The sequence below is a fragment of the Vicia villosa genome, linkage group LG2, assembly GCF_029867415.1.
Source record: "Vicia villosa cultivar HV-30 ecotype Madison, WI linkage group LG2, Vvil1.0, whole genome shotgun sequence".
NCBI classification, from domain to species: Eukaryota; Viridiplantae; Streptophyta; class Magnoliopsida; order Fabales; family Fabaceae; genus Vicia; species Vicia villosa.
The window spans coordinates 129,025,260-129,048,126 of record NC_081181.1 but is presented as its reverse complement, the minus strand read 5'-3'; the positions used below and the strand labels follow the sequence as shown (position 1 = coordinate 129,048,126).

General features: G+C 32.9%; 3 protein-coding genes and 1 non-coding gene across 4 annotated transcripts; 3 read left to right on the top strand and 1 right to left on the bottom strand.

The window, feature by feature from the left end:
- The first annotated feature begins 5,369 nt into the window (after window positions 1–5,369).
- Window positions 5,370–9,025, top strand: LOC131652074 (gamma carbonic anhydrase 1, mitochondrial-like). The gene is made up of 5 exons (XM_058921849.1): window positions 5,370–5,629; window positions 5,856–5,999; window positions 7,865–7,990; window positions 8,082–8,233; window positions 8,448–9,025. The coding sequence occupies exons 1-5, from the start codon at window positions 5,515–5,517 to the stop codon at window positions 8,715–8,717; spliced, it is 807 nt and encodes a 268-aa protein (XP_058777832.1). The 5' UTR covers window positions 5,370–5,514; the 3' UTR covers window positions 8,718–9,025.
- An 842-nt stretch (window positions 9,026–9,867) lies between these two features.
- Window positions 9,868–9,939, bottom strand: TRNAE-UUC (transfer RNA glutamic acid (anticodon UUC)). Its single transcript has one exon. It is a non-coding gene; the product is annotated as a tRNA-Glu (tRNA).
- Window positions 9,940–10,584: 645 nt separating this feature from the next.
- On the top strand, window positions 10,585–11,295 carry LOC131646778 (uncharacterized). The gene has a single exon (XM_058916742.1). It carries the CDS (start codon window positions 10,704–10,706, stop codon window positions 11,103–11,105), a length of 402 nt encoding a protein of 133 aa, XP_058772725.1. The 5' UTR covers window positions 10,585–10,703; the 3' UTR covers window positions 11,106–11,295.
- A 7,092-nt stretch (window positions 11,296–18,387) lies between these two features.
- Window positions 18,388–21,725, top strand: LOC131652072 (uncharacterized). Its single transcript, XM_058921848.1, has 4 exons — window positions 18,388–18,629; window positions 18,873–19,574; window positions 19,783–20,217; window positions 21,085–21,725. The coding sequence occupies exons 2-4, from the start codon at window positions 18,875–18,877 to the stop codon at window positions 21,261–21,263; spliced, it is 1,314 nt and encodes a 437-aa protein (XP_058777831.1). The 5' UTR covers window positions 18,388–18,629; window positions 18,873–18,874; the 3' UTR covers window positions 21,264–21,725.
- The last annotated feature ends 1,142 nt before the right edge of the window (window positions 21,726–22,867 follow it).

Genomic DNA, 22,867 nt, shown 5'->3' with positions numbered 1-22,867 from the left:
AATGAAGTTACTTTTAAAACCTAATAATTTGAAAACGTTACAAATTAAATTTTTGATAAGCAACGTATTATTAAGTTCTAATGCTTTAAAATAAAAAAATATTTTAACTATTCATTTCTAAATGTTATATACCAATTATATATATATATATATATATATATATATATATATATATATATATATATATATATATATATATATATATATCCAATAAAAACCGTGATTCCTACTATACCTTTTGTTGACTCTATATTAATATTTAAAAATAATAATATAGATAATAACAATAATAAAAATAATTCAAATATATAATTTGAATTACTTAACAATTTTATTTTATTATACTTAAAATTCAACATATTCTGAAATATTATTCTAAACTCATATATAATAATAATTCAAATAAATTTATTAAATTTTTTTATAAACATAATCAATTGATCTTCTATATTATTCTTAAAATTCATTTTTTTTTTCAAATATGTGTTTATAAAACTACATATAATAATTACTCAGATAAATACATATTTATTATTATTATTTTACTATCATTATTAGCAATGATAGCTAGATATTATTTTATTATTATTAATAGTGATGGTTTAATATTATAATATTATTATTATTATTATTATTAATAGAGATGGTTTAATATTATTATTATTTGTTTTAATATTATTATTATTATTATTATTATTATTATTATTATTTGTTTTAATATAATACTCAAATTCAAAATTTTAATATGATGCCACATAAACATTAAGATTCTAATATTATGCCACGTAGGAATTAGGGTTAGGGTTGTGTCTAAGGTTGTCATCATGACAACCTTGGATTTATATTAAGTAGATGATAATGTCTTATACAAGTGCTCTTTAAGATTGCTATTGATATATAGTTTCATGGGAAGTTAATTGTGTTTTATGTAAAAAGTTGGGAGCAACATTATTACTCTAGGAGTAGGTGAACTTGTGTAACAAAGAGTTTTGACAATGTGTGCATATTTGTTCATTTTTTACTTTGATGTGACTTTTTACTATATTAGTTTTTTTTTCTATTGCAAAAGAATGTATTGTAAAAGAAACTTGTACATTAATTTTTTATTGTTTTGAAATTGTAGGTCAAGTAAGAGTACTTCAACTACTTCACCAAGAAGGCTTCGAAGAAAAGATATAAAGAAGAGTTAATAATCATGTTGGCGAGAGTCATAATTTAATTTATTAACTATGTAATTTTTATTTTTATTTTTATTTTTATGGGAACAAGGTTGTTTATTAATATTTAGTTTTTGATGTTTTTAGAAATTTAAATTTTTATGTCAATTGGGATAATTTGTGGTATTTTTTATTTTAATATTATATTAATTATTGTTAACATTTCTTGAAAAAATATTATCAATCTTGTGATTTATATTGTTAAATTATGTATTTTTAAATAATAATGACAATTTAAATGAAAATAATGATGCTAATTTTAAAAGGAAATTTAAAAATATAATTACATTTTTATTAATGACATAAATTGTTGCGAAATCTAATTTATGCCAACTACTTTTATGGTTGAGGTATAGATTATATGGCAACAACTCATATCGTCGACAAAAATGATTTTCGACAATATCTTTAGTTGTTGACAAAAAACAGCTTTTGGCAACGACTATGGGCATTGTACTTGATCAAATAAGGCAGCAATAATTATTGTTATAAAAACATTTGTTATGACAGCGACATCAAATGTCGCTGCAAAACTTTTTGCAACAGCACTTATACCAACGATATGCAGCGACATTTTTTTCGTTGCAAAAAATACATTTTGCAGCAATTTCGTATTTTTCTCAACAACTTTTGTCGCTGCCAAAACTCATTTTTCTTGTAGTGAATGTAGTGAGCTTTGATGAAGATGAAGTTTCTGAGCTTTGGATTTGAGCAGCGTTTCAGCAAGTTAATTGTTTCAGAGTTGTTTCAAAAATCGTCAACCTTGCTTCTCATCAGAACTTCATATTTATAGGCGTTTTGAGAAGATGACCGTTGAGCGCATTTAATGCTTTGCGTATTTCGTACAGCTTTGCATTTAATGTTTCACGCTTTTGTCAACTACCTCGAGCCTTGTTCACGCTGTGTCTACTGACGTTGCCTTTAATAGCTTCCAACGTTCCTTTTGTCAGTCAGCGTAGCCTGCCACCTGTACTTTCTTCTGATCTGATGTTTGTGAATAAAATATTTGAATATCATCAGAGTCAAATAGCTTGGTGCATAGCATCTTCTTGTCTTTTGACCTTGAAGTGCTTCTGAGCGTGATACCATGAGAACTTCAGTGCTTCTGCTTCTGATCTCAAGTTCTTCTGATGCTTTCATAGACCCATGTTCTGATTCTGCCTTGACCATCTTCTGATGTCTTGCCAGACCATGTTCTGATGTTGCATGCTGAACCTTCTGAGACAAAGCTTTTGAGCGCTGATTTGTGCATACTATTTATATATTTCCTGAAAGGGAAATTGCAATGTATTAGAGTACCACATTATCTCATACAAAATTCATATCCTTGTTATCATCAAAACTAAGAATATTGATCAGAACAAATCTTGTTCTAACACTTTTGAGTCAGTTACTTTCTTGATCAACACATATTTACCATTCGGTATACCAAGTTTTGGAATATAACATATATGTTGAGATATTATTGAGATTTGTTGAGATATTATTCGGATTGATATTATTAATATCATATATAATCCAAGTTGTGTAAGCCCAAACTCAATCAGGGTTGTATATAAATAGTCATAGTCTGTATCATTATTTGTACATTATCAATTCAATTCATAGTCTGTACATTATTTGTATCAATATTTGTACAATTCAATCTAATTCATAGTCTGTACATTATCACACACTTTTCTTAATTGAACGTAGTTACATGCATTATTAGATATGACAAAGATAATCGTTTCGATTTGACTAAAAAAAATTGAATTTAGAATTTTATAATTCACTTCTATTTTTAGCATATTTTTAATTACATAGAACATTATCCAAATCATTTTTTCCTTTTTCATATTTGCATATAACTAGATAAAGTTTAACAATTTTGAAGATGCACATTTATCACATGTAGAACAACTATCTTAAATGTATAATTTATACTCCCATTTATAAGAAAAGATTCTCTTTTTAGATACATTGAATAAATAATGTATCTAGATAATATGTTGTCCAGATACGTTATTTATTCAATGTATCTAAAAAGAGAATCTTTTCTTATAAATGGGACCAGAAGGAGTATTTATCTAACTCATCTTACTTGCTTTTAGATTTAATTTCTAAAGATGAAATTATTTTCTTTTGCTTAGTACATAATCTAGAAAGCTTTAGGCCTTCATCATACAAATCATTAAAAGCATCTTGTAATTCATCATAAGAAGATTTATCACTTGAGTAAAAATTACAAACCTCATTATCATTGAAGTGATGTGAAACCATCAAAGATAGATGCACTTATTCTTCATTTTTAGAATTTCAGGTTGTGCTAATATCATTATCTTCCGAAACAAAATATGTTCTTCTTGACTTTCTGTCATTCTTATTTTTGAATTCATTATTCTTTTAGAGAAAAGGACAATCACTCTTAATATGTTCTTGTTTTCGATATTTAGAGCAAGTGAATTTTTGTCTAGAGTTGATGTTTCGTCCTTCTTTACAAACTTCTTTCCTTACCAAAATTTTATTGTCTTTTCCTTTTTAAATAATTTTTTAAACTTCTTGACTAGCACTTCTATATCTACATCATCTTCTTTAATATTAACTTGAGACTATTCTTCATCATACTCGTTGGCTTTAGTCTTTGTTCAAATGAAATATCATCTAGTAGGTACCAAAATAAACAGACTTGTGACTTTGCAACATTATCATTGTGTTTGTATTATAAATTTAAACAGAAAATATAAAATAACAATAATCAATAAATAGATAATTTGAAGAATATTTACATTACAACACCATCTACTAGTAAAAAAAAGTACCTTTAATAAATGAAAGTGATGAGTGAAGTAAGATACTAAATCCATATCTAAAACCAAACATATAGTAAATCAAATCTAAAATCAAACACACAACAAATGTTGTAAAAAATAAAAGAAGTTGTTAAGAAGGAAAGGAAGAAAGATGAAGGGGAAAGTGGTTAAGAGTTTATGGATAAGAAGAAAGAGAAAGAAGGTCGTGACTGCTAAGATTTTGGTAAGGGAGGAGAATCATATTTTCATTTTTGAAATTGTAGGGTTTAGTATTAAAAAAGAAAAACCCAACAAAAAAACCATGTCAGATTTTAAAAAGCATTAGAACTACCGTGAATGCGAAGCCAACAAAAAGCCATGTCAAATTTTAAATAGCATTAGAACTGCTACGTATGCGTTTTTTAATGTTTTTTCTAGAAAACTTAACATAAGAGACTTAATAGGCTAACGAAAGACTTTTAAGGAATTACATTGTAACATTTTTTAATTAAGGTTATGTTTGGATAGATTAAAATGAACGGGGCGGAATTGAGTGGAGCGGAATGGAGCGGAATGAAGTGAAATGGAATAAAGATTGCATTCCATTGTTTGGGTATTTCATGACAGAATAGAGAGATTTTGTGATTCCGCCCAAATCGGAGGGTATAAAAAATGATGGAAAGTGATGGAATGCATTTCATCTGGTTCCGCTCCATTCCATTCGTTTTTAATCAATCCAAACAATGGAATATAAGTTTATATCATTCTGTTCTATTTCATTCCACTCCCTTCAATCAATCCAAACATAGCATAAAAGACTAAAGTGAAATAATAAATTAAGTTAAGAGACTAAAAGATGAATTAAACCTTGAATATATCATAATGCCAATATTTAATATACAACAAGAAATTTCGCACAATACCAATCTTAATTCTTAATTTTTAGAATTAAAAAAACAACTCAAAAGAATATATACTTCAAATTGAATCATATTTGGTACAAAGTTGAAGTTGAGGATTGTGAACAATACGAGGTTATTCATTCTTCAAAATCACTCTTGGATGAATTAATGGTTATTCTAGTTTTTTTTTTTTTTTGATTACAATGGTTATTCTAGTTGATTATGCCACTCAATTCTTTTTTTCATTCGAGTTAGAATTTTGTATTAATTATTTTTCAAAGATTTAACTTATGCACACGGTAAAATATAATTGTATGATAATTAAGAATAATTGTAATTTATTAAAAATAGTTTTTTCTTACACTTTTGTTGTATAGTAATTAAAAACTTTTTTATACCTTCACACCCTCTTTTATATATTTTCTTTTACCTGCTCGGAAATTTATTTATTTTTAAAAAATAGAGTAAATTCTAAAATGAATTGAAAATTCTATTCACAAGGAATCATAATAGATGGAAAATTGAGAAAACATAGTGAAGATCTGTGTAAGCGCTTTGAAGTGAGGTTACCACTACCAACAACCACCACCACCACCGCACTATCTTACACGCACTTCTATTGAAATGGGAACGTTGGGCAGAGCTTTCTACGCCGTCGGATTCTGGATCCGCGAGACCGGCCAAGCCATCGACCGTCTCGGCTCTCGTCTCCAAGGCAACTACTACTTCCAAGAACAACGTACGTTCACTTCTCCATTTTTCAACTCAAATCATTTTCCGTTTTTTTTCCGTTAATTTCGTGCGAATTTCTCTTTCCCTAGCTAGTTTCGTTTGTTTCACTTACTCAATTAATTGATATTTTTATTGATTTTCAATAGTTAGGGTTTGAAACGCGCTTTTTTTTATGTATCGACTTATTGATTAGGGTTTTCTTTGCTTTTATGGGGGTTTCGATTTGTGTTCAGTATCCAGGCATCGACCTTTGATGAATGTATATGATAAAGCTCCTTACGTTCATAAAGATGCATTTATTGCTCCCAGTGCTTCCATTACCGGTGATGTTCAGATTGGCCAATCTTCCTCCATTTGGTATGGATGTGTTCTCAGAGGTAAAGTTCTCAACTCTGTATAACATTTCAATGCACACTTAAGTTATTTAATTTTAAGCACATTGGCTCTGATATTTTGTTGAAGGATTTGGAATACGTTGTTAAAACAGTGGATGCAAATTATAGCATTTTAGTTATACTAAAACAAAAATCAGAATCTAGAATGCCTACCTCTAGGATCCATGAGAACTGAGAGATAAGAGGCGAGACTGAATTAGAGTTCAAGGAGAACAAGGTGGACAACATGCTGCCATTTTAGTTAATTGTCTAATGAGAAATCGGTTAGATAAACAAATAGTCAAATAGGTAAGGGCCGGGACCTCGTGCTATGCATAATAAAATGGTCTAAACAAAATCCAGTACGTATTTTTTAATTGATTGATGCTTAATAGCAATTGTCCATAAGTAATAATAATTTTTTCGACTCGGATTCCGTATTTTGTGTATGTGTTACATGGTTTTTATTGAGATGTTTATTAATTTTGTTTTGTTTCTGGGACTTATGACCATAACGACAGGTTTTAATATGTATCCATCGTCTATTGAACACTATTAAGTTTCAGAATTCACAGGTTCTACCATTTGTCTTTCATAAATGTGGTTTGGCAAAATACATGAATAGAGAATTATATCTGAGATCCAACATCATATAAGCTGAGTGTTTTTTTTTCTTTCTTAAATTTCATTGTAATGGAAAAAGTCGTGGGCGGGCGTGCTTGGTTGATCTGAAATTTTGCACTCAATTTTTTAAATGAAGATGTGCTTACCTTTGGATTCAAGTTTGGAGTTGGATTCTTGCGTACCAATGTTTACTAACATGATAATTGTAAAGCTCCAAATAAGTGAAGTGAACAAACGTAGGGTGATGTGACATTGTGACACAAATACAAACACATGCTAAGTGGAAATGAAACTCATTCACTTCAGGACTCTAGTTTTAAGCCTCTCCTCCCATTGCTTGAGAATGGCATTCAGTCCTTTTGGATACCTTTACCGAGCACCAAAACTGATTTTGAAAAATAAAACCTTTCCCACCCACTCTGTTTCTCTGTTCCATATGTCTGTTTTTCCATTTGGACACCTTTACAAAGCAAGCATACTTACTTTAAGTGACAGTTAGAAATTTATTGCTTATTGCATTTAGGGGTGCTCGCTGGCTGGTCAACCAACTCTATTAACTGAATAACAAAAACTCTTCAGTTTGGGTTGGGTTTATGTAAAAAAATCATCAAAATCCAACCCAAACCAAACTAACCCAATGAAGAATGGTTGGTTTAGGCCAGATCAATCGTGTCACGAACTGAAAAATTAATTTGCAAGTTTATTAAAAATGTACATTTTTAATAACATTCCAACACTTTATATAGCCAAAAAAAATTATAAATTTAAATAATACAATAACTAAGTAAGTCTCAAATATTTCGATATAATAGTATTTACTAAACTTAAAGAAAATATTATAAGAATAAAAAAGTTATATGTTTTAGGTCAGGTAACAGGTTCACATATTTGAAACTCAACCTGTTATGGGAACCAAACTATTTTGGGTTCTGAGATGTTAGATCAGATGTTCCCAAATCGCTGAACAGTGAACACCCCTAACCTCAGTGCATTATACTCCCTTCTGCTCTTGTTGTATAAGAAAGAGGACCACGCTTTGGATACTTATTTCCTTCATTTCATTACCTCAACTTCAACTATTTGTATTCAAATGGAATGCGCTCATTATCATTTTATATGCACACTGTGTACTCCATTATTAAATGGGGTTTAGTATGAATAATCCCCACTCCCATATCTTTCTGACATTTGTGTTTCTGCTGCTGTTTTTTACTTTTAACTAAATGATATTTTTTTCTGTGAAGGTGATGTTAACAGCATTACTATTGGATCTTCAACTAATATACAAGACAATTCTCTTGTTCATGTTGCTAAGTCTAATTTGAGTGGAAAGGTATTACCTACAATCATTGGAGATAATGTCACTGTAGGTGAGTAAAAAGGATATGTGATCATTTTGTCAATTACTTAACCATGGTTTTGGTGTGAACATTATCTAAGGATTTGGCACTATGAATTTAGGTCACAGTGCTGTGTTACAAGGATGTACTGTTGAGGATGAGGCATTCATTGGCATGGGTGCAACCTTGCTTGATGGCGTGTATGTTGAGAAGCATGCCATGGTTGCTGCTGGAGCTCTTGTCAAGCAGCATACTAGGATCCCCTATGGAGAGGTTTGTATGAACACCTTTTCCGTCAGTGAAAGAAATGTGCTCTGTTCTGCTTGAAATTAAATAGTTTTAGATATTTTAACTTTCTACAATTATCACTGGAAGTTATCATAAAGCATTCATGATTCATTCTATGCGTGATTCAATTGGACCTATATTCAAATGACTCGTTCAGAAGGTTTTCTGCTTATTTACGACTATCATGTGCATTTTGCAGGTTTGGGGAGGGAATCCTGCAAGGTTCTTGAGGAAGCTTACAGAAGATGAAATGACATTCTTCTCACAATCTGCCTTAAATTATTCCAGTTTGGCTCAGGCTCACGCTGCTGAAAATGCAAAACCACTGGATGAGACTGAGTTTGTGAAAGTTCTTGGCAAGAAGGTTGCTCGTTCTGAAGATGGTTCAGTACTCGACGCTGTTCAAGACACACCTCCAGAGATTAACGTCCCTGATAATGTTGTGGTAGATAAAGTTCCAAAGGCTTAACTTCATTCCTTGAGTACTTTTTATGTGCGATTTCTAGGATGATGGCTGCTCTTGTTTCCAATAAGTTTTGTCAGTGCTTTGGTGTTCATACTGTTAATTTGAATATCAGAACATGCTGTACGCGGTGGCGTATGGTTATTTTTTTGGTAATACGACAATTTGGTTGTGCGCAAGGTGTCCAGGAACATATCTGCAGTTATACAACACTGTAGTTTGGCATGTACTCTAAAATAAAGAATATCAATTTAAATGAGGAAGGATCTCTCTTAAGTAAAAAAACAATGATCCCCTCCATTTCTTCCCATGAACTTTATCACCCAGATTTTAGGTCTATAAAGGTCTAAAAGTCAAAAGTCAATACTCAACTTCAATAATAGAACTAAAGAGTCTCTATTCAATTCAGATACACCAGCTAAACCCGTTTTTCATAGATCTTGTTATGTTTTATTTATTTATTTTGCTTTGTATTGCCGTTTTGTTTTTTTGTTATTATAGGTTTTTGCCATTTCCTGATGTTTACATTTCCTCATAGATATCTTAACTTGAACCTATGACTTGGTATTTTCATGTTTATTCCAATGTATAACCTTAATACACAAGACATGATAAGCTAACCAATAGAGGGGTTTATTATAAGTTCCAATTAAAAAATCTATTTTAAAAAAAGTTAAATGTGAATTGACTAAATCATTATACTCCCTCCGTCTCATAATAAGTGTCCCATTTGAAGTTTTTCATTGTCTCAAATTAATTGTCCATTTACAATTCCAATGCATCAATCATTATTATTTTTCCACTATTATACCCCTATTTATTAACTTTCACGTTATTCAACTACTATTAATAGGGGTATTCTAGTAAATGATATTAACTTTTTTACTAAAACCAACACATCCAATCATTTTCTTAAAAACCGCGCATTACTCAAATGGGACATTTATTATGAGACGGAGGGAGTATTTATTTAGACCAAATCAAATTTAAAATTTGTTTTTAAAAATCGTTCAATTAACCATTATGAATGTATATTAACAAAATTATAATGCATTATACTCATTTATAAAGAAATTTAGCGAAGTTAACATGTAAACATTTTACGTAATTGTTTGAATAATGGAGTATGATTTGCAAAAAGAAAATATACAAAAAGTTCCATTGCCGGGAATCGAACCCGGGTCTCCTGGGTGAAAGCCAGATATCCTAACCGCTGGACGACAATGGATTACTTGTTAATTCTATCGTTTAAAATTTATTAAATCCTAACATGTAAATAATTTCTTCCAAGACATATATTTTGAAACAAAAACACACTGATAAAATACCAAATATTTGAATGTGAGGGAAGAGTTAACTGTTCAGAATTAACACGAGAGGTTCTGTAAAAAATAACCAACACGATGTTGCATTTATTAAAAGCATCATACGGTTCGTGAACATTAATTATATCTTTTTTAGTCATACTACCTCGTGTTGGTCTACTATTGCCAGACAATTTATTTTGAACGTTTCAACTTTTTTAAAAAATAAAATATTTCATATCAAAGCAATCAAAGTTTTTGAAAAATAAATACAGTTAGGGAGGGGCAGTTTGACTAAGGAAATCAAGCTTGGTTTAATAGAAGCAATTAAATTCACTCAATTGTTATTTTAATTATACTTATATTTCCTTGGTCCAACATATCACAGCTTTTATTTAATTGTGGGCGGAAATTTTTTTAGAATGGTAGAAAAAGTCAATAGAAATCTGCATCATTAAGTAGTTTTCAAACCACGTATATAGAAAAAAAAACATTAGATTAAAAAAATACAAATGAAAAAACACAAAAACTAGCAAACCAAACTTGACATAGAATATATAAATCACTCTATTATGGTAAGTGCTACAAGTTATATATCTAATCCACATCTCTTACCAAGTCCCACCAACCATTTTTCTTTCATATTTCTACTTTTTCTATTCCATCAACCAAACCTCAAAATCAAGCCATGTTTAGATCCACTAGTACTCGAAGAGGCCATGAAAAATATGAGAAATTAGATAAAGAATTTGGTGGAAATAATAATGGAATTTCCAATGAAAATGGAATTTCAAATGAAGAGTACTTGAAGAGAAGTGCAAGTGTTCCTTCAGAGCCATCAAATACAAAGGATAAAATGGCTATGGCTTCAAACTTTGGTGATATTAATCTACAAAGAAACCCTACAAAGAAAGTAAGTAGCAGTGATCCTAAGAATAACAGTGTTCACCCACTTTTGAATTTCTTTGATTTTAGGAGGAAGAAGAAGAAAGCAACATCTAAGCCTGAATTTGCTAGATATGTTGAGTATATGAAGGAAGGAGGCATGTGGGATTCTGAATCAAATAAGCCTGTGATTTATTACAAATGATGTGGATTCATCAAGTTTGATTCATGTTGGTGATATTTCTTGTAAAAATTAGAGTTTGGATTTTATGTATCAAGTTAATTTGCATAGGAGGATGTAGTCATGTAGATCAAAGTTAGTTTAAATGATTTTGTTCTTTTAAATTGTATTAAAAATAGTTTGAAGAAGAAATAAAAATGAACTATTGTGTTTATGATTTGTTTCTTAAGTCAAACAGCCTAATAGTTAGAGCTAAATTCCTTTAAGTGTGGAGAAATAAGGAATCACATGTCCTAACACGTCCAATATAATAAATGTTTATGCATCTATCAATTGAACTAATTGTAGTTGCAGAAGAATACTATTTAAGATTGTTAATTATCATTGCTTACACATAGTTAAAAAAAACAAGAGGACTGCTATTCATACACCAAGAATTTTACATGTATAAAAACAACATGGCCATATTTTCATATGTACTAAAAAAGATAAAAAAATTATTATTAAATATAATAAAAAAAATAAACCGTATGTTTATACGGTGTAGTTGTATCATTGTGTCTAAACATATCATTTCTCAAAAAACAACAAAGAAATGAGTGCAACAATCATAAAAATGCCCTTAATTTAAAAAACAATATTGAGATACTACTAACAAACTAATTTCTAAAAGGCTTAAATAGTTATGTGAACACTTTAATAGGCGTGTTTTTTATTTTGATCTCCATATCTTGTTTTATTTTTATGAAGTCTTTAAATATTGATTTTCAATTGGTTTTAGTCTTCGATGTCACCCCTCAATTGTAAAAACGGTGATGTGGCTAAAATAATTAACGTGGGCTTATTTTTAAGTTTAAATTGCTGATGAGAATTTATTTTTTTTAACTTTCAATTACTGATGTGGCTTTACTTTATTGTTCTCCTCAAAAATCTCAAATAGCGTTTCACTTATAGTCTTTGTAATTAGGGTTGAAAGAAATATGAGAATCAAAAGGGAGGCGTTTGTGGTAGACGCAGGGAGATTATCACAGAGGTAGAAGAAGACATCAATCCATTATTCACGCTTCATCCATTCTCCGAGTTTAACATTTTCTTCGACAGAGGTAGGCGAAGAGAGCTATTGGCTGCGATAAAGTTAGTTCCTTTCATCCTTTTTTGGTGTTTATTCATCGAAATCAAAGGTGAAAGGTCAAATATGAGTTTTAGTTTGAATTTTTATTATGGGGGTAGATTTGTTAGGGACTGTGTATTCTATTACAAAGGGAGACATGAACAGGCAATAAAGGACATTGATCATGATACGTCGAGCTACTTTGAAGCTACAGAAATATTGAAAGTAGTTAGTGATTTTGATCCTTCAAAATATAGGTTATGGTGGTATAAAAATGATGAAAATAAGTACAAAAGAATGGTGAATGATAAAGATGTTGATGAGGTTTATAAATATGCGAAGGAAATGTATTGTGCACTTATTTGTTGATCATCCAGTTAGAGGCATAGTTGGAGCTAATGTGTACGAAGAGGAACAAGATGTTGGTGGAGATAATGTTTAAGAAGAGGAACAAGATGATCGTGGATTTAATGTTGAACAAGAGGAACAAGATGATTCATCATCCTCTTTCTTAGAGATTTGATTATCTACAATAGATTACTTTAGGGCTTCCATTTTCTTTTCTTTTTCTAAAAAATTAGCTTCTAATGATGAAATTTTTTGTTTATTTGAAGCAAGTTTTTTTGATGGCCTTTATTGCTTTTTTATATAGATTTTCAAATGCATTTTCTAATTCAAAATAAGATAACTTATCAATGTTTTCATATTTAAAGTGACTTACATTCTTTTTCTTCTTATGACGTAGATGGGATGAGAGACAAACATTAGCCTCCATTTCACTATCATTTGAGCTCTTATTATTTGAGGAGTCTGTATTGCTCTCCCAAGCAACATAGGCTCTTATTAACTTTCTATTCTTCTTATGTTGGCCCTTTTCTCTGCCATGGTCAAGAGATGGACATTCCGGCCTATAGTGACCCGATTTTCCATAATTAAAACACGAGCCTCTTTATTTTTTCGACCTATAATAATTTATCCAAATCATATAAACAGAGTATCCAAACTTGTACACTAACCTATTTGAGCTATATAATGCATTAAACCTAGTACGTTTGAGCTAATACATTAATAAAAAAATTTAAATAAGCTAAATGATAAATTTACTCTTAAATATGTTGATGATGGTGTAGAGTGTTCTGATGTTAAATGTAGTAGGTAGAACGAGTTAGGAATGGTAAGAAACACATGAATGTAGCTTCAAAACTTGATCTTAAATATATACTAAATATAGGTTGAGAGGTAGAGAGAATTCTAAGATCATTTTTCAAAACTTGATCTTGGGTTTATCAATTGGAAAGGAAAAGAGGGAAGGTCTGACACAACCTCTAAATATGTTTATCTAATTCGGAGATGCATCTCCGAACTAGTTTTTTTTATTTAAATACCCTTTAAATTACTTCGCTTGTGCATTTGCGAATTTTATTTTCAAAAAAATGAAATTTGGTGCGTTCGGAGATGCATCTTCGAAAACAAGAGGCCTTTTTAGAATTTCCCAAAGATCGTAGAAAAATGTATAAGGGTGAGAAGAGAAATTGCCAAGTAATTTGACATCCAATCTAAAATCAACATCCTTTTTTTTTTGGACTTGTAAATAGACAAGAATCCGATTTTTGTGACGGGCTGGATCATACAGGATCCACAAAACAAAGGATGTAACCTAAAAACAGGAAAATTTTAATTTGTACACCTACAATTAGCCTTATACCCCTACATAAAATATTTTGAGACCAAAATACCGTCATATAAATAGGTAATATTTTTCACAATTTCACTCACCGCAGAAAAACGCTCTCGGAACCTAAATTTTTTTTAAAATCAGAACACTGAAATCAACTATTTTGGTTTACTAAAATACATACCCGAACATGCAAACCATCTCTTCTGGTTTAGCGCATTTCATACCAAAATAAGCAAACTAAGTCATCCAGTTTAATAAGGATCAAACTAAAACACACTTTTAAACTCTTCCAGTTTGTGCATACTCATACTGGAGAAAATTTCACTTCATATTCCTACAATTAGCCTTATACCCCTACACAGAAATATTTTAGACCAAAATACCCTCATATAAATAGGTAAAATTTTCACAATTTCACTCAACGCAGAAAAATGCTCTCGGAACCTTAAAAAATATTCAAACCGGAACACTGAAATCCACTCTTCCGATTTACTAAAATATACACTAGAACACACAATCTTACTCTTCCGATTTAGTGCATTTCATACCAGAACAACAAAGTAAGTCACTCGTTTTGTTAAGGAACAAATCGAAACACATTTTTAAACTCTTCCAGTTTGTGCAGACTTATTCCGGAATGCTTTTGAAATCTCTTCAGGTTCACGCCTTACATACAAGAAGCCTTTCAAAAACTGTTCTGATTCTGTTGCGCAGCGAAATCAGAAAACTTTCCTAATGTGTTCCGGTTTAATTTTTATTTTTTAAATTTATTTTAATGTTTTTTTTTGTTGATTTGACAGTATCGTGTATACAATGATTAGACTAGAGGATTCCTAGTCGCTCTTTAGGACGACGCGACGATGAACCTATGTTGGGAGGGGCAGAGCATGTTAGTCTATCTGCATCTGTCCCTCAGCTGCCTGTTGGATTTCTGGGATGACCGATAGATACATCTCTACTTGTGAGGCACGAGCATCTAATTACTCAACATTTAAGGTACGATGAGGTAAGTAACATAAATTTATTCTATATCAAATATTTCTTTTATTTTTAAATATATTTTATAATGTGTATTTTTATTTGTTTTTAGGAGAGAGGTGCGAAGAAAGAACTAAAATTGGTTCGACATGGGCAGAAGTTTAAGGACATGGTTCCTCTTGCTCTCTCACCTGATATGGAGCACTGTGTGTCTATGTCAGGTCTGACTTCTCTACAGAGAACCAGTATGAAAAAGATAGACCCAAACATTGTATCTGCATTTGTAGAGAGGTGGCATCTAGAGACATCTTAATTTCACATGTCATTTGGTGAGATGAGCATTACTTTAGATGATGTTGTGTGTCTTCCAGACTTGCCTATCAGGGGTGTGTTCTGGAGCCCAAATCATGTCATTGAGGACATTGTTGTTGAGTTTGCCATTGATTACTTAGGAGTGGACCATAGTAATTCTCACCGACATGTCCGTTAGTGTAGAGGTGCTTACTATAATCTGGCGTGATCATACGACAGATTTGTGGAGCATCGAGGTGCTAGTAGATGGGCGTACGCATGAATTTTTGATGTTGGTGGGATGTACCATTTCTGCCGACACGATTTTTATGCTTGTCGAGACATAATATTTGTTGTTATTTAGAGACTTGGATAGACTTGGGACTTACAGTTGGGGAGCCACTGCTTTGGTCACCCTATACAAATATCTTGGAGATGCATCCATGTACAGGTGCAAGTAGCTTAGTGGATATCCTACTCTACTACATGTATTTAATTAAATTTATTGTATTTTAATTTATGTATTTTAACTTATGTATATTTATTTATGTATTTTAATTTATGTATTTATTTACTAACAATATTAATTTTGTAATAATATCGAATTCATGAGTATTTTCCAATAGTTAGAAAGAGATGAGAGCATTGAAAACCATCTAATAATTACAGACTTCCCAGGGCTATGAGATGGTCGTACAAGCAAGGAGCCTTAGAGGTGGATGAATTGAGACCTATATTGGATGCGCTAACACCTACAAATGTCATATGACGCCTATTCGAGGATCACAAAGAGTGACGTCCCTTTGAGGAGTTATGTCTGTACATGGGTTTCAAGTTTGGGGTGACACACATGTTCCACACTTGCCTGAAAGATGTATATGTCAGTTTGGATACATGCAGTATATCCCACCCCACCTCCTGCCGATACGATGATTGGTGATGATATTGTTGTTGAGTGGATTGGTTACAACCAGAGCGTCGTCGAGGGGATGTGTGAAACAACAAAGGCCACCTTTCCATTTGATATTGTAGATGGATATTTGGAGTGGTATTATCGTGTGGCACATCCTCGGTTGGTGTCGCCCCCACGTGATGCGCGTAGAGAGGTTCCAATTCCTACTTTCGAAGTAGGATCAACTGATCCGAGTTGGTATCGTGTTTCCACCTTGATTCACCATTTTCTCCGACGGAATGATGCTGACGAGGATGACCCACAGCATGCTAACTTATTTGAGGCTTTACGCATGTCTCATTCACATTGATTTATGTTTTATTTTTATACAGATCATATGTATTAACTCCATGACTTATGTTTAATTTATCTTTTGGATTGATTTATGTTTGCTGGTTTATATTTGAATGGGTGTGATTGCACCGACAATTTTGAATGAGTTTGATTGCATCGACATTTTTGAATGGGTGCGATTACACAGACAATTTTTGTGGGCCAGAATGAATCCACGACACCATAAATAGGGGGCCATATGTTATGAGAAAAACATCTTATTCTCAAAATGCCTCTTCCTCAAATTTTAGTGGACGCATAAATGTACTTCACTTGAAAGCAAGATCCTGTGAAGTTTCGAGTTCTGGACGGATGCTGGAACCTTGAGTCATTGACATCATGTTGAATGAAAAGCTGCATGATACTGATAATAGAGTGGGGAGGAAAATCTCGTACCGTGAAGATTGGAGCATGTATGTTAATGGAAGGGTAAGTTACAATGTTGTTAAGTTGAAGAGCAATGACAATATGAAGGCCATGTGAAAATCATACCGCCGTAGGATAACTAAGGGGCCGATCGAGTTGGAAGCGCAAATCAGAAGATCTGTCGACGACGTCATGATCAGGAAAACTAATTGTCATAGGAAACACAACTTCAACTAATTTCATCAAAGCAAGATCTCTATCCTTCAAGATCACTTGTGGACACAAATCTTTCTTTATAAACAATCGCTTCAGCTTATTGAAGACCCAACAAAAGCTCTCTGTCTGCTCACACTCCATATAGGCAAATGCAACACCAAAAGTCAACTCGTTCGATGTCATGCCAACAATTTTAAACAGAGGTTGTCTATATTTGTTTGTCTTATAAGTGTAATCCATTACTAAGACAATAGGAAAAATATTCAGCAACTTAATCGAATATGGATTAGCCTAAAAAATATCTCTCACAACTTCTGAGTCATCTCTTTTTCTACTTCAGTAAACATAGCCTGCATCCTCTATAACCTTAAGCAAATGTTATTTCTCACTTCTAGGACCTCTTATCTCTTTTCTATCACACTCTTGTGCTTATATACTTGCGTGATCCGAGTGTAGTTCTCAAGATCTCACTCTTTCAACGAAATCAATATGTGTATAGGTGGAACATGTCTCTTTGTCAAATCAACAACATGCTTCTTCTCATATGTGGTCAACCTACCAACAAAGGCTTAACCTTTTAATCTATCAGGTAATCCTTGATTATGAACTCCACATTTTACATTAACCTTTCATCCAGGCCCATCTTTTGCCAGAGTCTACTTGATTTTGAATGGACATCCACATCTCATAGTTACGCTTTGAATTTCACTTTTGTCCTTGTATTTCTCCCTTTATCGCAACCAAATATTACTTTGTTACTTCTTCCTCTCTTGTCTGTTTCGGTGTCTGAACGAGTCATAATAACAATTACTTTATTTCTGATTCCAACCTCTTTAATCCATCTTATAACCTCTTCTCGTGTATCGAATCTTTGAGCAGTTGAGAATACATCAGCGGTATCTACAAATTTCTAGTTTTTTTGGACAAATTTGGAGCGTAATTTCCATACCTAAAAAATAATAATTTAAAAAGCATATCGAAAGAGTTCCATGAAGTGTTCTAGTCAATAAAAATACAAACCAGATGACTTTGGGAAAGTGTTTCAGTTTATTTAAAATTTTTGAATCCTTCCGAAACACTCTTTTATAGTCTTCCGAAACGTGTTTTTTCAAAAACCGGATCTCTTTGTATAGGTGTTCCGGTTTGTTAATTTACATACCAAATACTTTTTTTAATGTAACTTACATTTTATTTTAATGAATAATAATAAAAAGTTAACTATTAAATTGGTTAAAAATATTACAGAATAAAATTAATATTTTTTCAAAATTTTAGGAATATCATATAAGTATAATCATAGGGTAGGAGTTAAAAAATTAAAAAGAACAAGAAGAATAGAATATAGAGAAAAAGAAAGCGACAGAGAATACGATTAGCCAGGTCCCCACCCAGAAAGGAGAAAATTCCAACGCAAAACTCAAATCTACAAGAGGCGGTCATTACAATAACTCCAAATAATTTTCCGTTAAGATGTGTATGTGAACAAAACACAAACAGTTGATACGCAGCATTACAACATCCAGAAACTTCCGTAAAATACGCCGCACCTTCCTACATCTCTGCATCCCGCCCGATTCCTCTCTTCCTCTCTTTCATGCTTAGCCCTCACTTTTCTCCCACCGGGTATTTTCTTCTCTCTTTCTCTCTCGCTCTCGTCTTTTTCATTCTTAGTTTTGCAGCCTTTATTTACCTTCTCCCTTTACGCTTTCTCATAGACGTTGCCGGTTCCGATTTTTGAATTTCGATTCTACTTTTTTACAATGATTTTTTTTGCTATAATGCTTAATCAAATTGTTTATATGTATATAACTGAAAATTGTGCTTGAGTGAGAAGCTTTGTTGAATTTTTCGTGTTTTTTTATTCAGACATGCCGAGTTATACTGCAATAGCATTGGATAGGTTGTTAGATACTGGAGGTTCCAAGCCAATTGATAAAACTGTTCCAACTTCAATGCCTGTGCCGATATCTCGGAAACCCGAGAGGACTTTTAGTGCGCCAGCTATGAAAAGGAAGGTTCCTCCTCGTCCTCCGTTGAAGCCGGCACTTTATACCACTCCTGAAGTGAAACTACTTCCGGTTGCAGATTCTCCTTCTTCATTCCCGCCTTCACCTTATGTTATTAACCATAAGCGTCGTGGCCCGGGCCTCCTCAAGAGTTCGTCTGAGGCCAGCGTGCTTTCCAAGAAGAATAGTGAAATAGTTGATGATAAGAGCTTTGATACTGTGGTTGGAAGTTCGGCTGGTGATCTTCAATTCACCTTTTCAAACCATGAACCTGTTGAAGAGGAGTGTGCAAATGGTGTTTGTGGTGGTGAATTTGTTAGAGGCAATGGAGGTGAGATGGTGAATGGACACCAAGAACCTGAGAATAGTAGTCCTACAAATGTTTTAGTCGAGGATAATGGGTCTGCATTGAATTTGGAAAGAGATACAGATATTGAAGACTTCTTTGACCCGAAAGATTCCATGAGTTTTACAAGCAACACAGATGTGGAAGAGAATGCAGGGACAGACCTACCTGTGAAATTCAGTAGTCCTGTTGGCGAGTTTTATGATGCTTGGGAAGGTAAATTGGGTTAGCTGTAGTGCCAATTTTTTTCTGTTGCAAATGCACGCAACTGTGTTGAAAGGGATATCTCAGTTTTTCGCGGATATATCAATCTTATTGCATGTAATGATTAAATATGGGAGCAAGATAGGGTAATTAATTCTGTAATGGAGTTTCTTAGATATATTTAATATCATTTATTAGCTTGTTTCTTCTCTTCTTGTAGAACTATCGTCGGCGTCTGCTACTCAAACTTCTGCATATGATGCTGAAGCTGAATTGCGTGAAATGAGATTGAGTCTTTTGATGGAAGTAGAGAAGCGGAAGCAAGCCGAAGAATCCCTAAATAACGTGAGAAGTCAATGGGGGAGTATTAGGCAGGGGTTGTGTCTAGCGGGAATTGTTTTGCCTGCAGATCTTAGTACTGTCTCTGAGGCTGAGCAGCTGAATTCTGATCCTGTGGAAGACCTATGTCAACAACTTTATGTTGCTAGATTTATATCAAATACTATTGGAAGAGCAGCTGCCAGGGCTGAGGTAGAGATGGAGATGGAAGCTCAACTAGAGTCTAAGAACTTTGAGATTGCTCGAATCTTGGAACGTCTCCACTGTTATGAGACCATGAATCAGGAGATGTCTCAGCGTAACCAGGAAGCAGTAGGTAAGACTTATATCACATCTTTAGTTTTCAATTGTTTTGATGATGTGAGCATAAATCATTATTCTACTTGTAATTAGATATTAGATGTACTATCCAACTAGTGGATATTTGATTTGTCATTTTCCCCTCACTGCACTTAACTTACAAATAAACATGTTTTTGAATCTGGATGGAAAATAGTGTATGTGTTGACAGAATATGTTGTATCTGGTCAATAACTGTGGCTTTGGGATAGTTATTGTATTAAGAGTTCAGACTCGCATATCCGCTGTGGGGATTGGGGATAATGTATTTTTTTTAGATTGTTCTAGGTATTATTTGATATTGGTTTTTGCTGTATTATAAGAGAACAGACCCAAATGCTACAGCAGGGAAAGCCTTCTTTGATTGAAAGTTCAAACTTCGAAACTACTTTTATATTTATTCTAGCGTGTCCAACTCCAATATCCAAGGATAGTATAGTTTTCCCAATGGCTTCGCTACGAGCAGGGGCCTATGATTTTTAACTGACTAGACGTATATGATATTCTGTTTGCACAAAAAATACAATATCCAAGGATAGTAAAGTTTTCCCAATGGCTTCGCTACGAGCAGGGGCCTATGATTTTTAACTGACTAGATGTATATGATATTCTGTTTGTACAAAAAATACAATATCCAAGGATAGTAAAGTTTTCCCAATGGCTTCGCTACGAGCAGGGGCCTATGATTTTTAACTGACTAGACGTATATGATATTCTGTTTGCACAAAAAATACAATATCGTATTATAAACATTGCATTATTATGTCCTCAGCTTAAATTTTGTCTTGTTTTATTCAGCTTGCTTAATTCTCAATTTTGTTGATGTGTTTTCTCTCTTGTGTAGAGATGGCACGACGCGAGAGGCAAAGAAAGAGTAGGAGGCAGAAATGGATTTGGGGTTCCATTACGACTGTGATTGCGCTTGGTACTGCAGCAATGGCATTGTCTTATCTTCCAGTGGATAGAGGATCATCCTCAGCAAAAGATCATCTGGTTCTCGAACATGATGATACAGCTAAGTAATTCACCCCATTGTTGCTAACTGCATATCCTTATTTTACTCATACTTTAGGAGAGAAAAATAAAAGTTATACGTGCCATAGTATGGTTAAATAATCTCTTTGATTAGTTACAATTTACTGGCATCCTGACTCAGGCTAGAGCTATATTTTATAGCATCCTATGTGTTCGGGCCAGCTGTATCACTTGTGATGTTTAGCCGTCTGATAGCATCTGGCACAGTGTATTTTTAGCAGATTGTTTAAGCTATTGAGCATTTTTACACTTAGAAAGAGAATTTGACTGTCCTCTGAATGTTTGTTTGACCTAATTAATGAAGTGAATCTGTTGAGAGGTGATGAATGTCCAATTTTTCTTTTTTGTTTCTTGTGCCGTGTCTCTTCCTGTTGGTGAGCTAGCGGACTAGCAGAATACAAATTATTATTGATACCACTCTTATAACTTGATGCACTTTAGCACTGTCAATTGTAATAATCTTACAAACTGTTTAATCTTGCTGTTTTTGTCAAAGGTAGTTTTTTTGTATTCTCCACAACCATGAACTGATAGAAGGTTGCATAGAAACTCATCTGTATATGTTATATATATCATGAGAAATTTATATTTCAATTATTTGTCATTCATTGAATACCTAGAAAAGGTGTTTGGAATGACTGCATCTGTTAAAATATTTACGAGGGTGTAATGTAATGACTAGTGTGAGTGTAGAAATAAGGCCGGATCCATATAATGCAAGTTCAGGAAAAGGCCGAGTCTCTTCAAATTAGAGGTCGATGTTTGAAGTTATATTAGTATCACACGCCTTCACTGTGGTTCGCCCCTAGTCGCCTAAATTGTGGCATTTGACTTGCCTTTATTGCCAGAGTCCCTAATACCTTCATTGTGTTGAGTTTGAAGAGGTGAATTTAGACCCAATAACATTAAGCTCTATAAAAAAATTTAGAGGAAGTAGTTTTTTTAAAGACAGCGAGTTTTCTAGGCTTGATATGGGTCAGCTATGGCAAGGGCCAAGGGCCCAAGTAAGAAGAGTTTGGGTTGATGAAAGGTAAGATGACAGTATGATTTGTTTTGACCAAATAGAGATGGTATGGAATGCCATTAAAATCTGGATGCAACTTTTCTCACCTGTATTTCTAAAAAGATATAGGTGTTTCTGAAAGTGTATTTCCCCGACTGTATACTTTATTTGAAAATGTATTTTTAGACAAAACAAAATTTGTGTTTTTCCGAATGTGTACTGTCAAAGTAATACTGAGGTGAGGTCTAAGTATCTTCTCTCTTAAGAAAAACTAGGTTGGATTCAAAGTTTGTTTTTAGGTTTGACCATTGGACTTCTTCGTTCTGTTTTGCATGAAATCATTGAAGTGGTTCAAACATGGACAACAATTAGAGGCTAGTTTGTATTTACAGGCATGCGATCACCCACGTCGGAGGAGGTAAAAGGTGGAGAAGGTAGGTTGGGCTGCGAGTGTTGTATGGAAGATGCTGTATATTGTAATTGACAACCTCTTCTTTGCAGTATATCTGCAGTATATCAGTAAGTTAGACTAAGAGAAACAACACTTCATATCAAATAAGAGAAAATCATCTAAATCCGTAACCTTTCT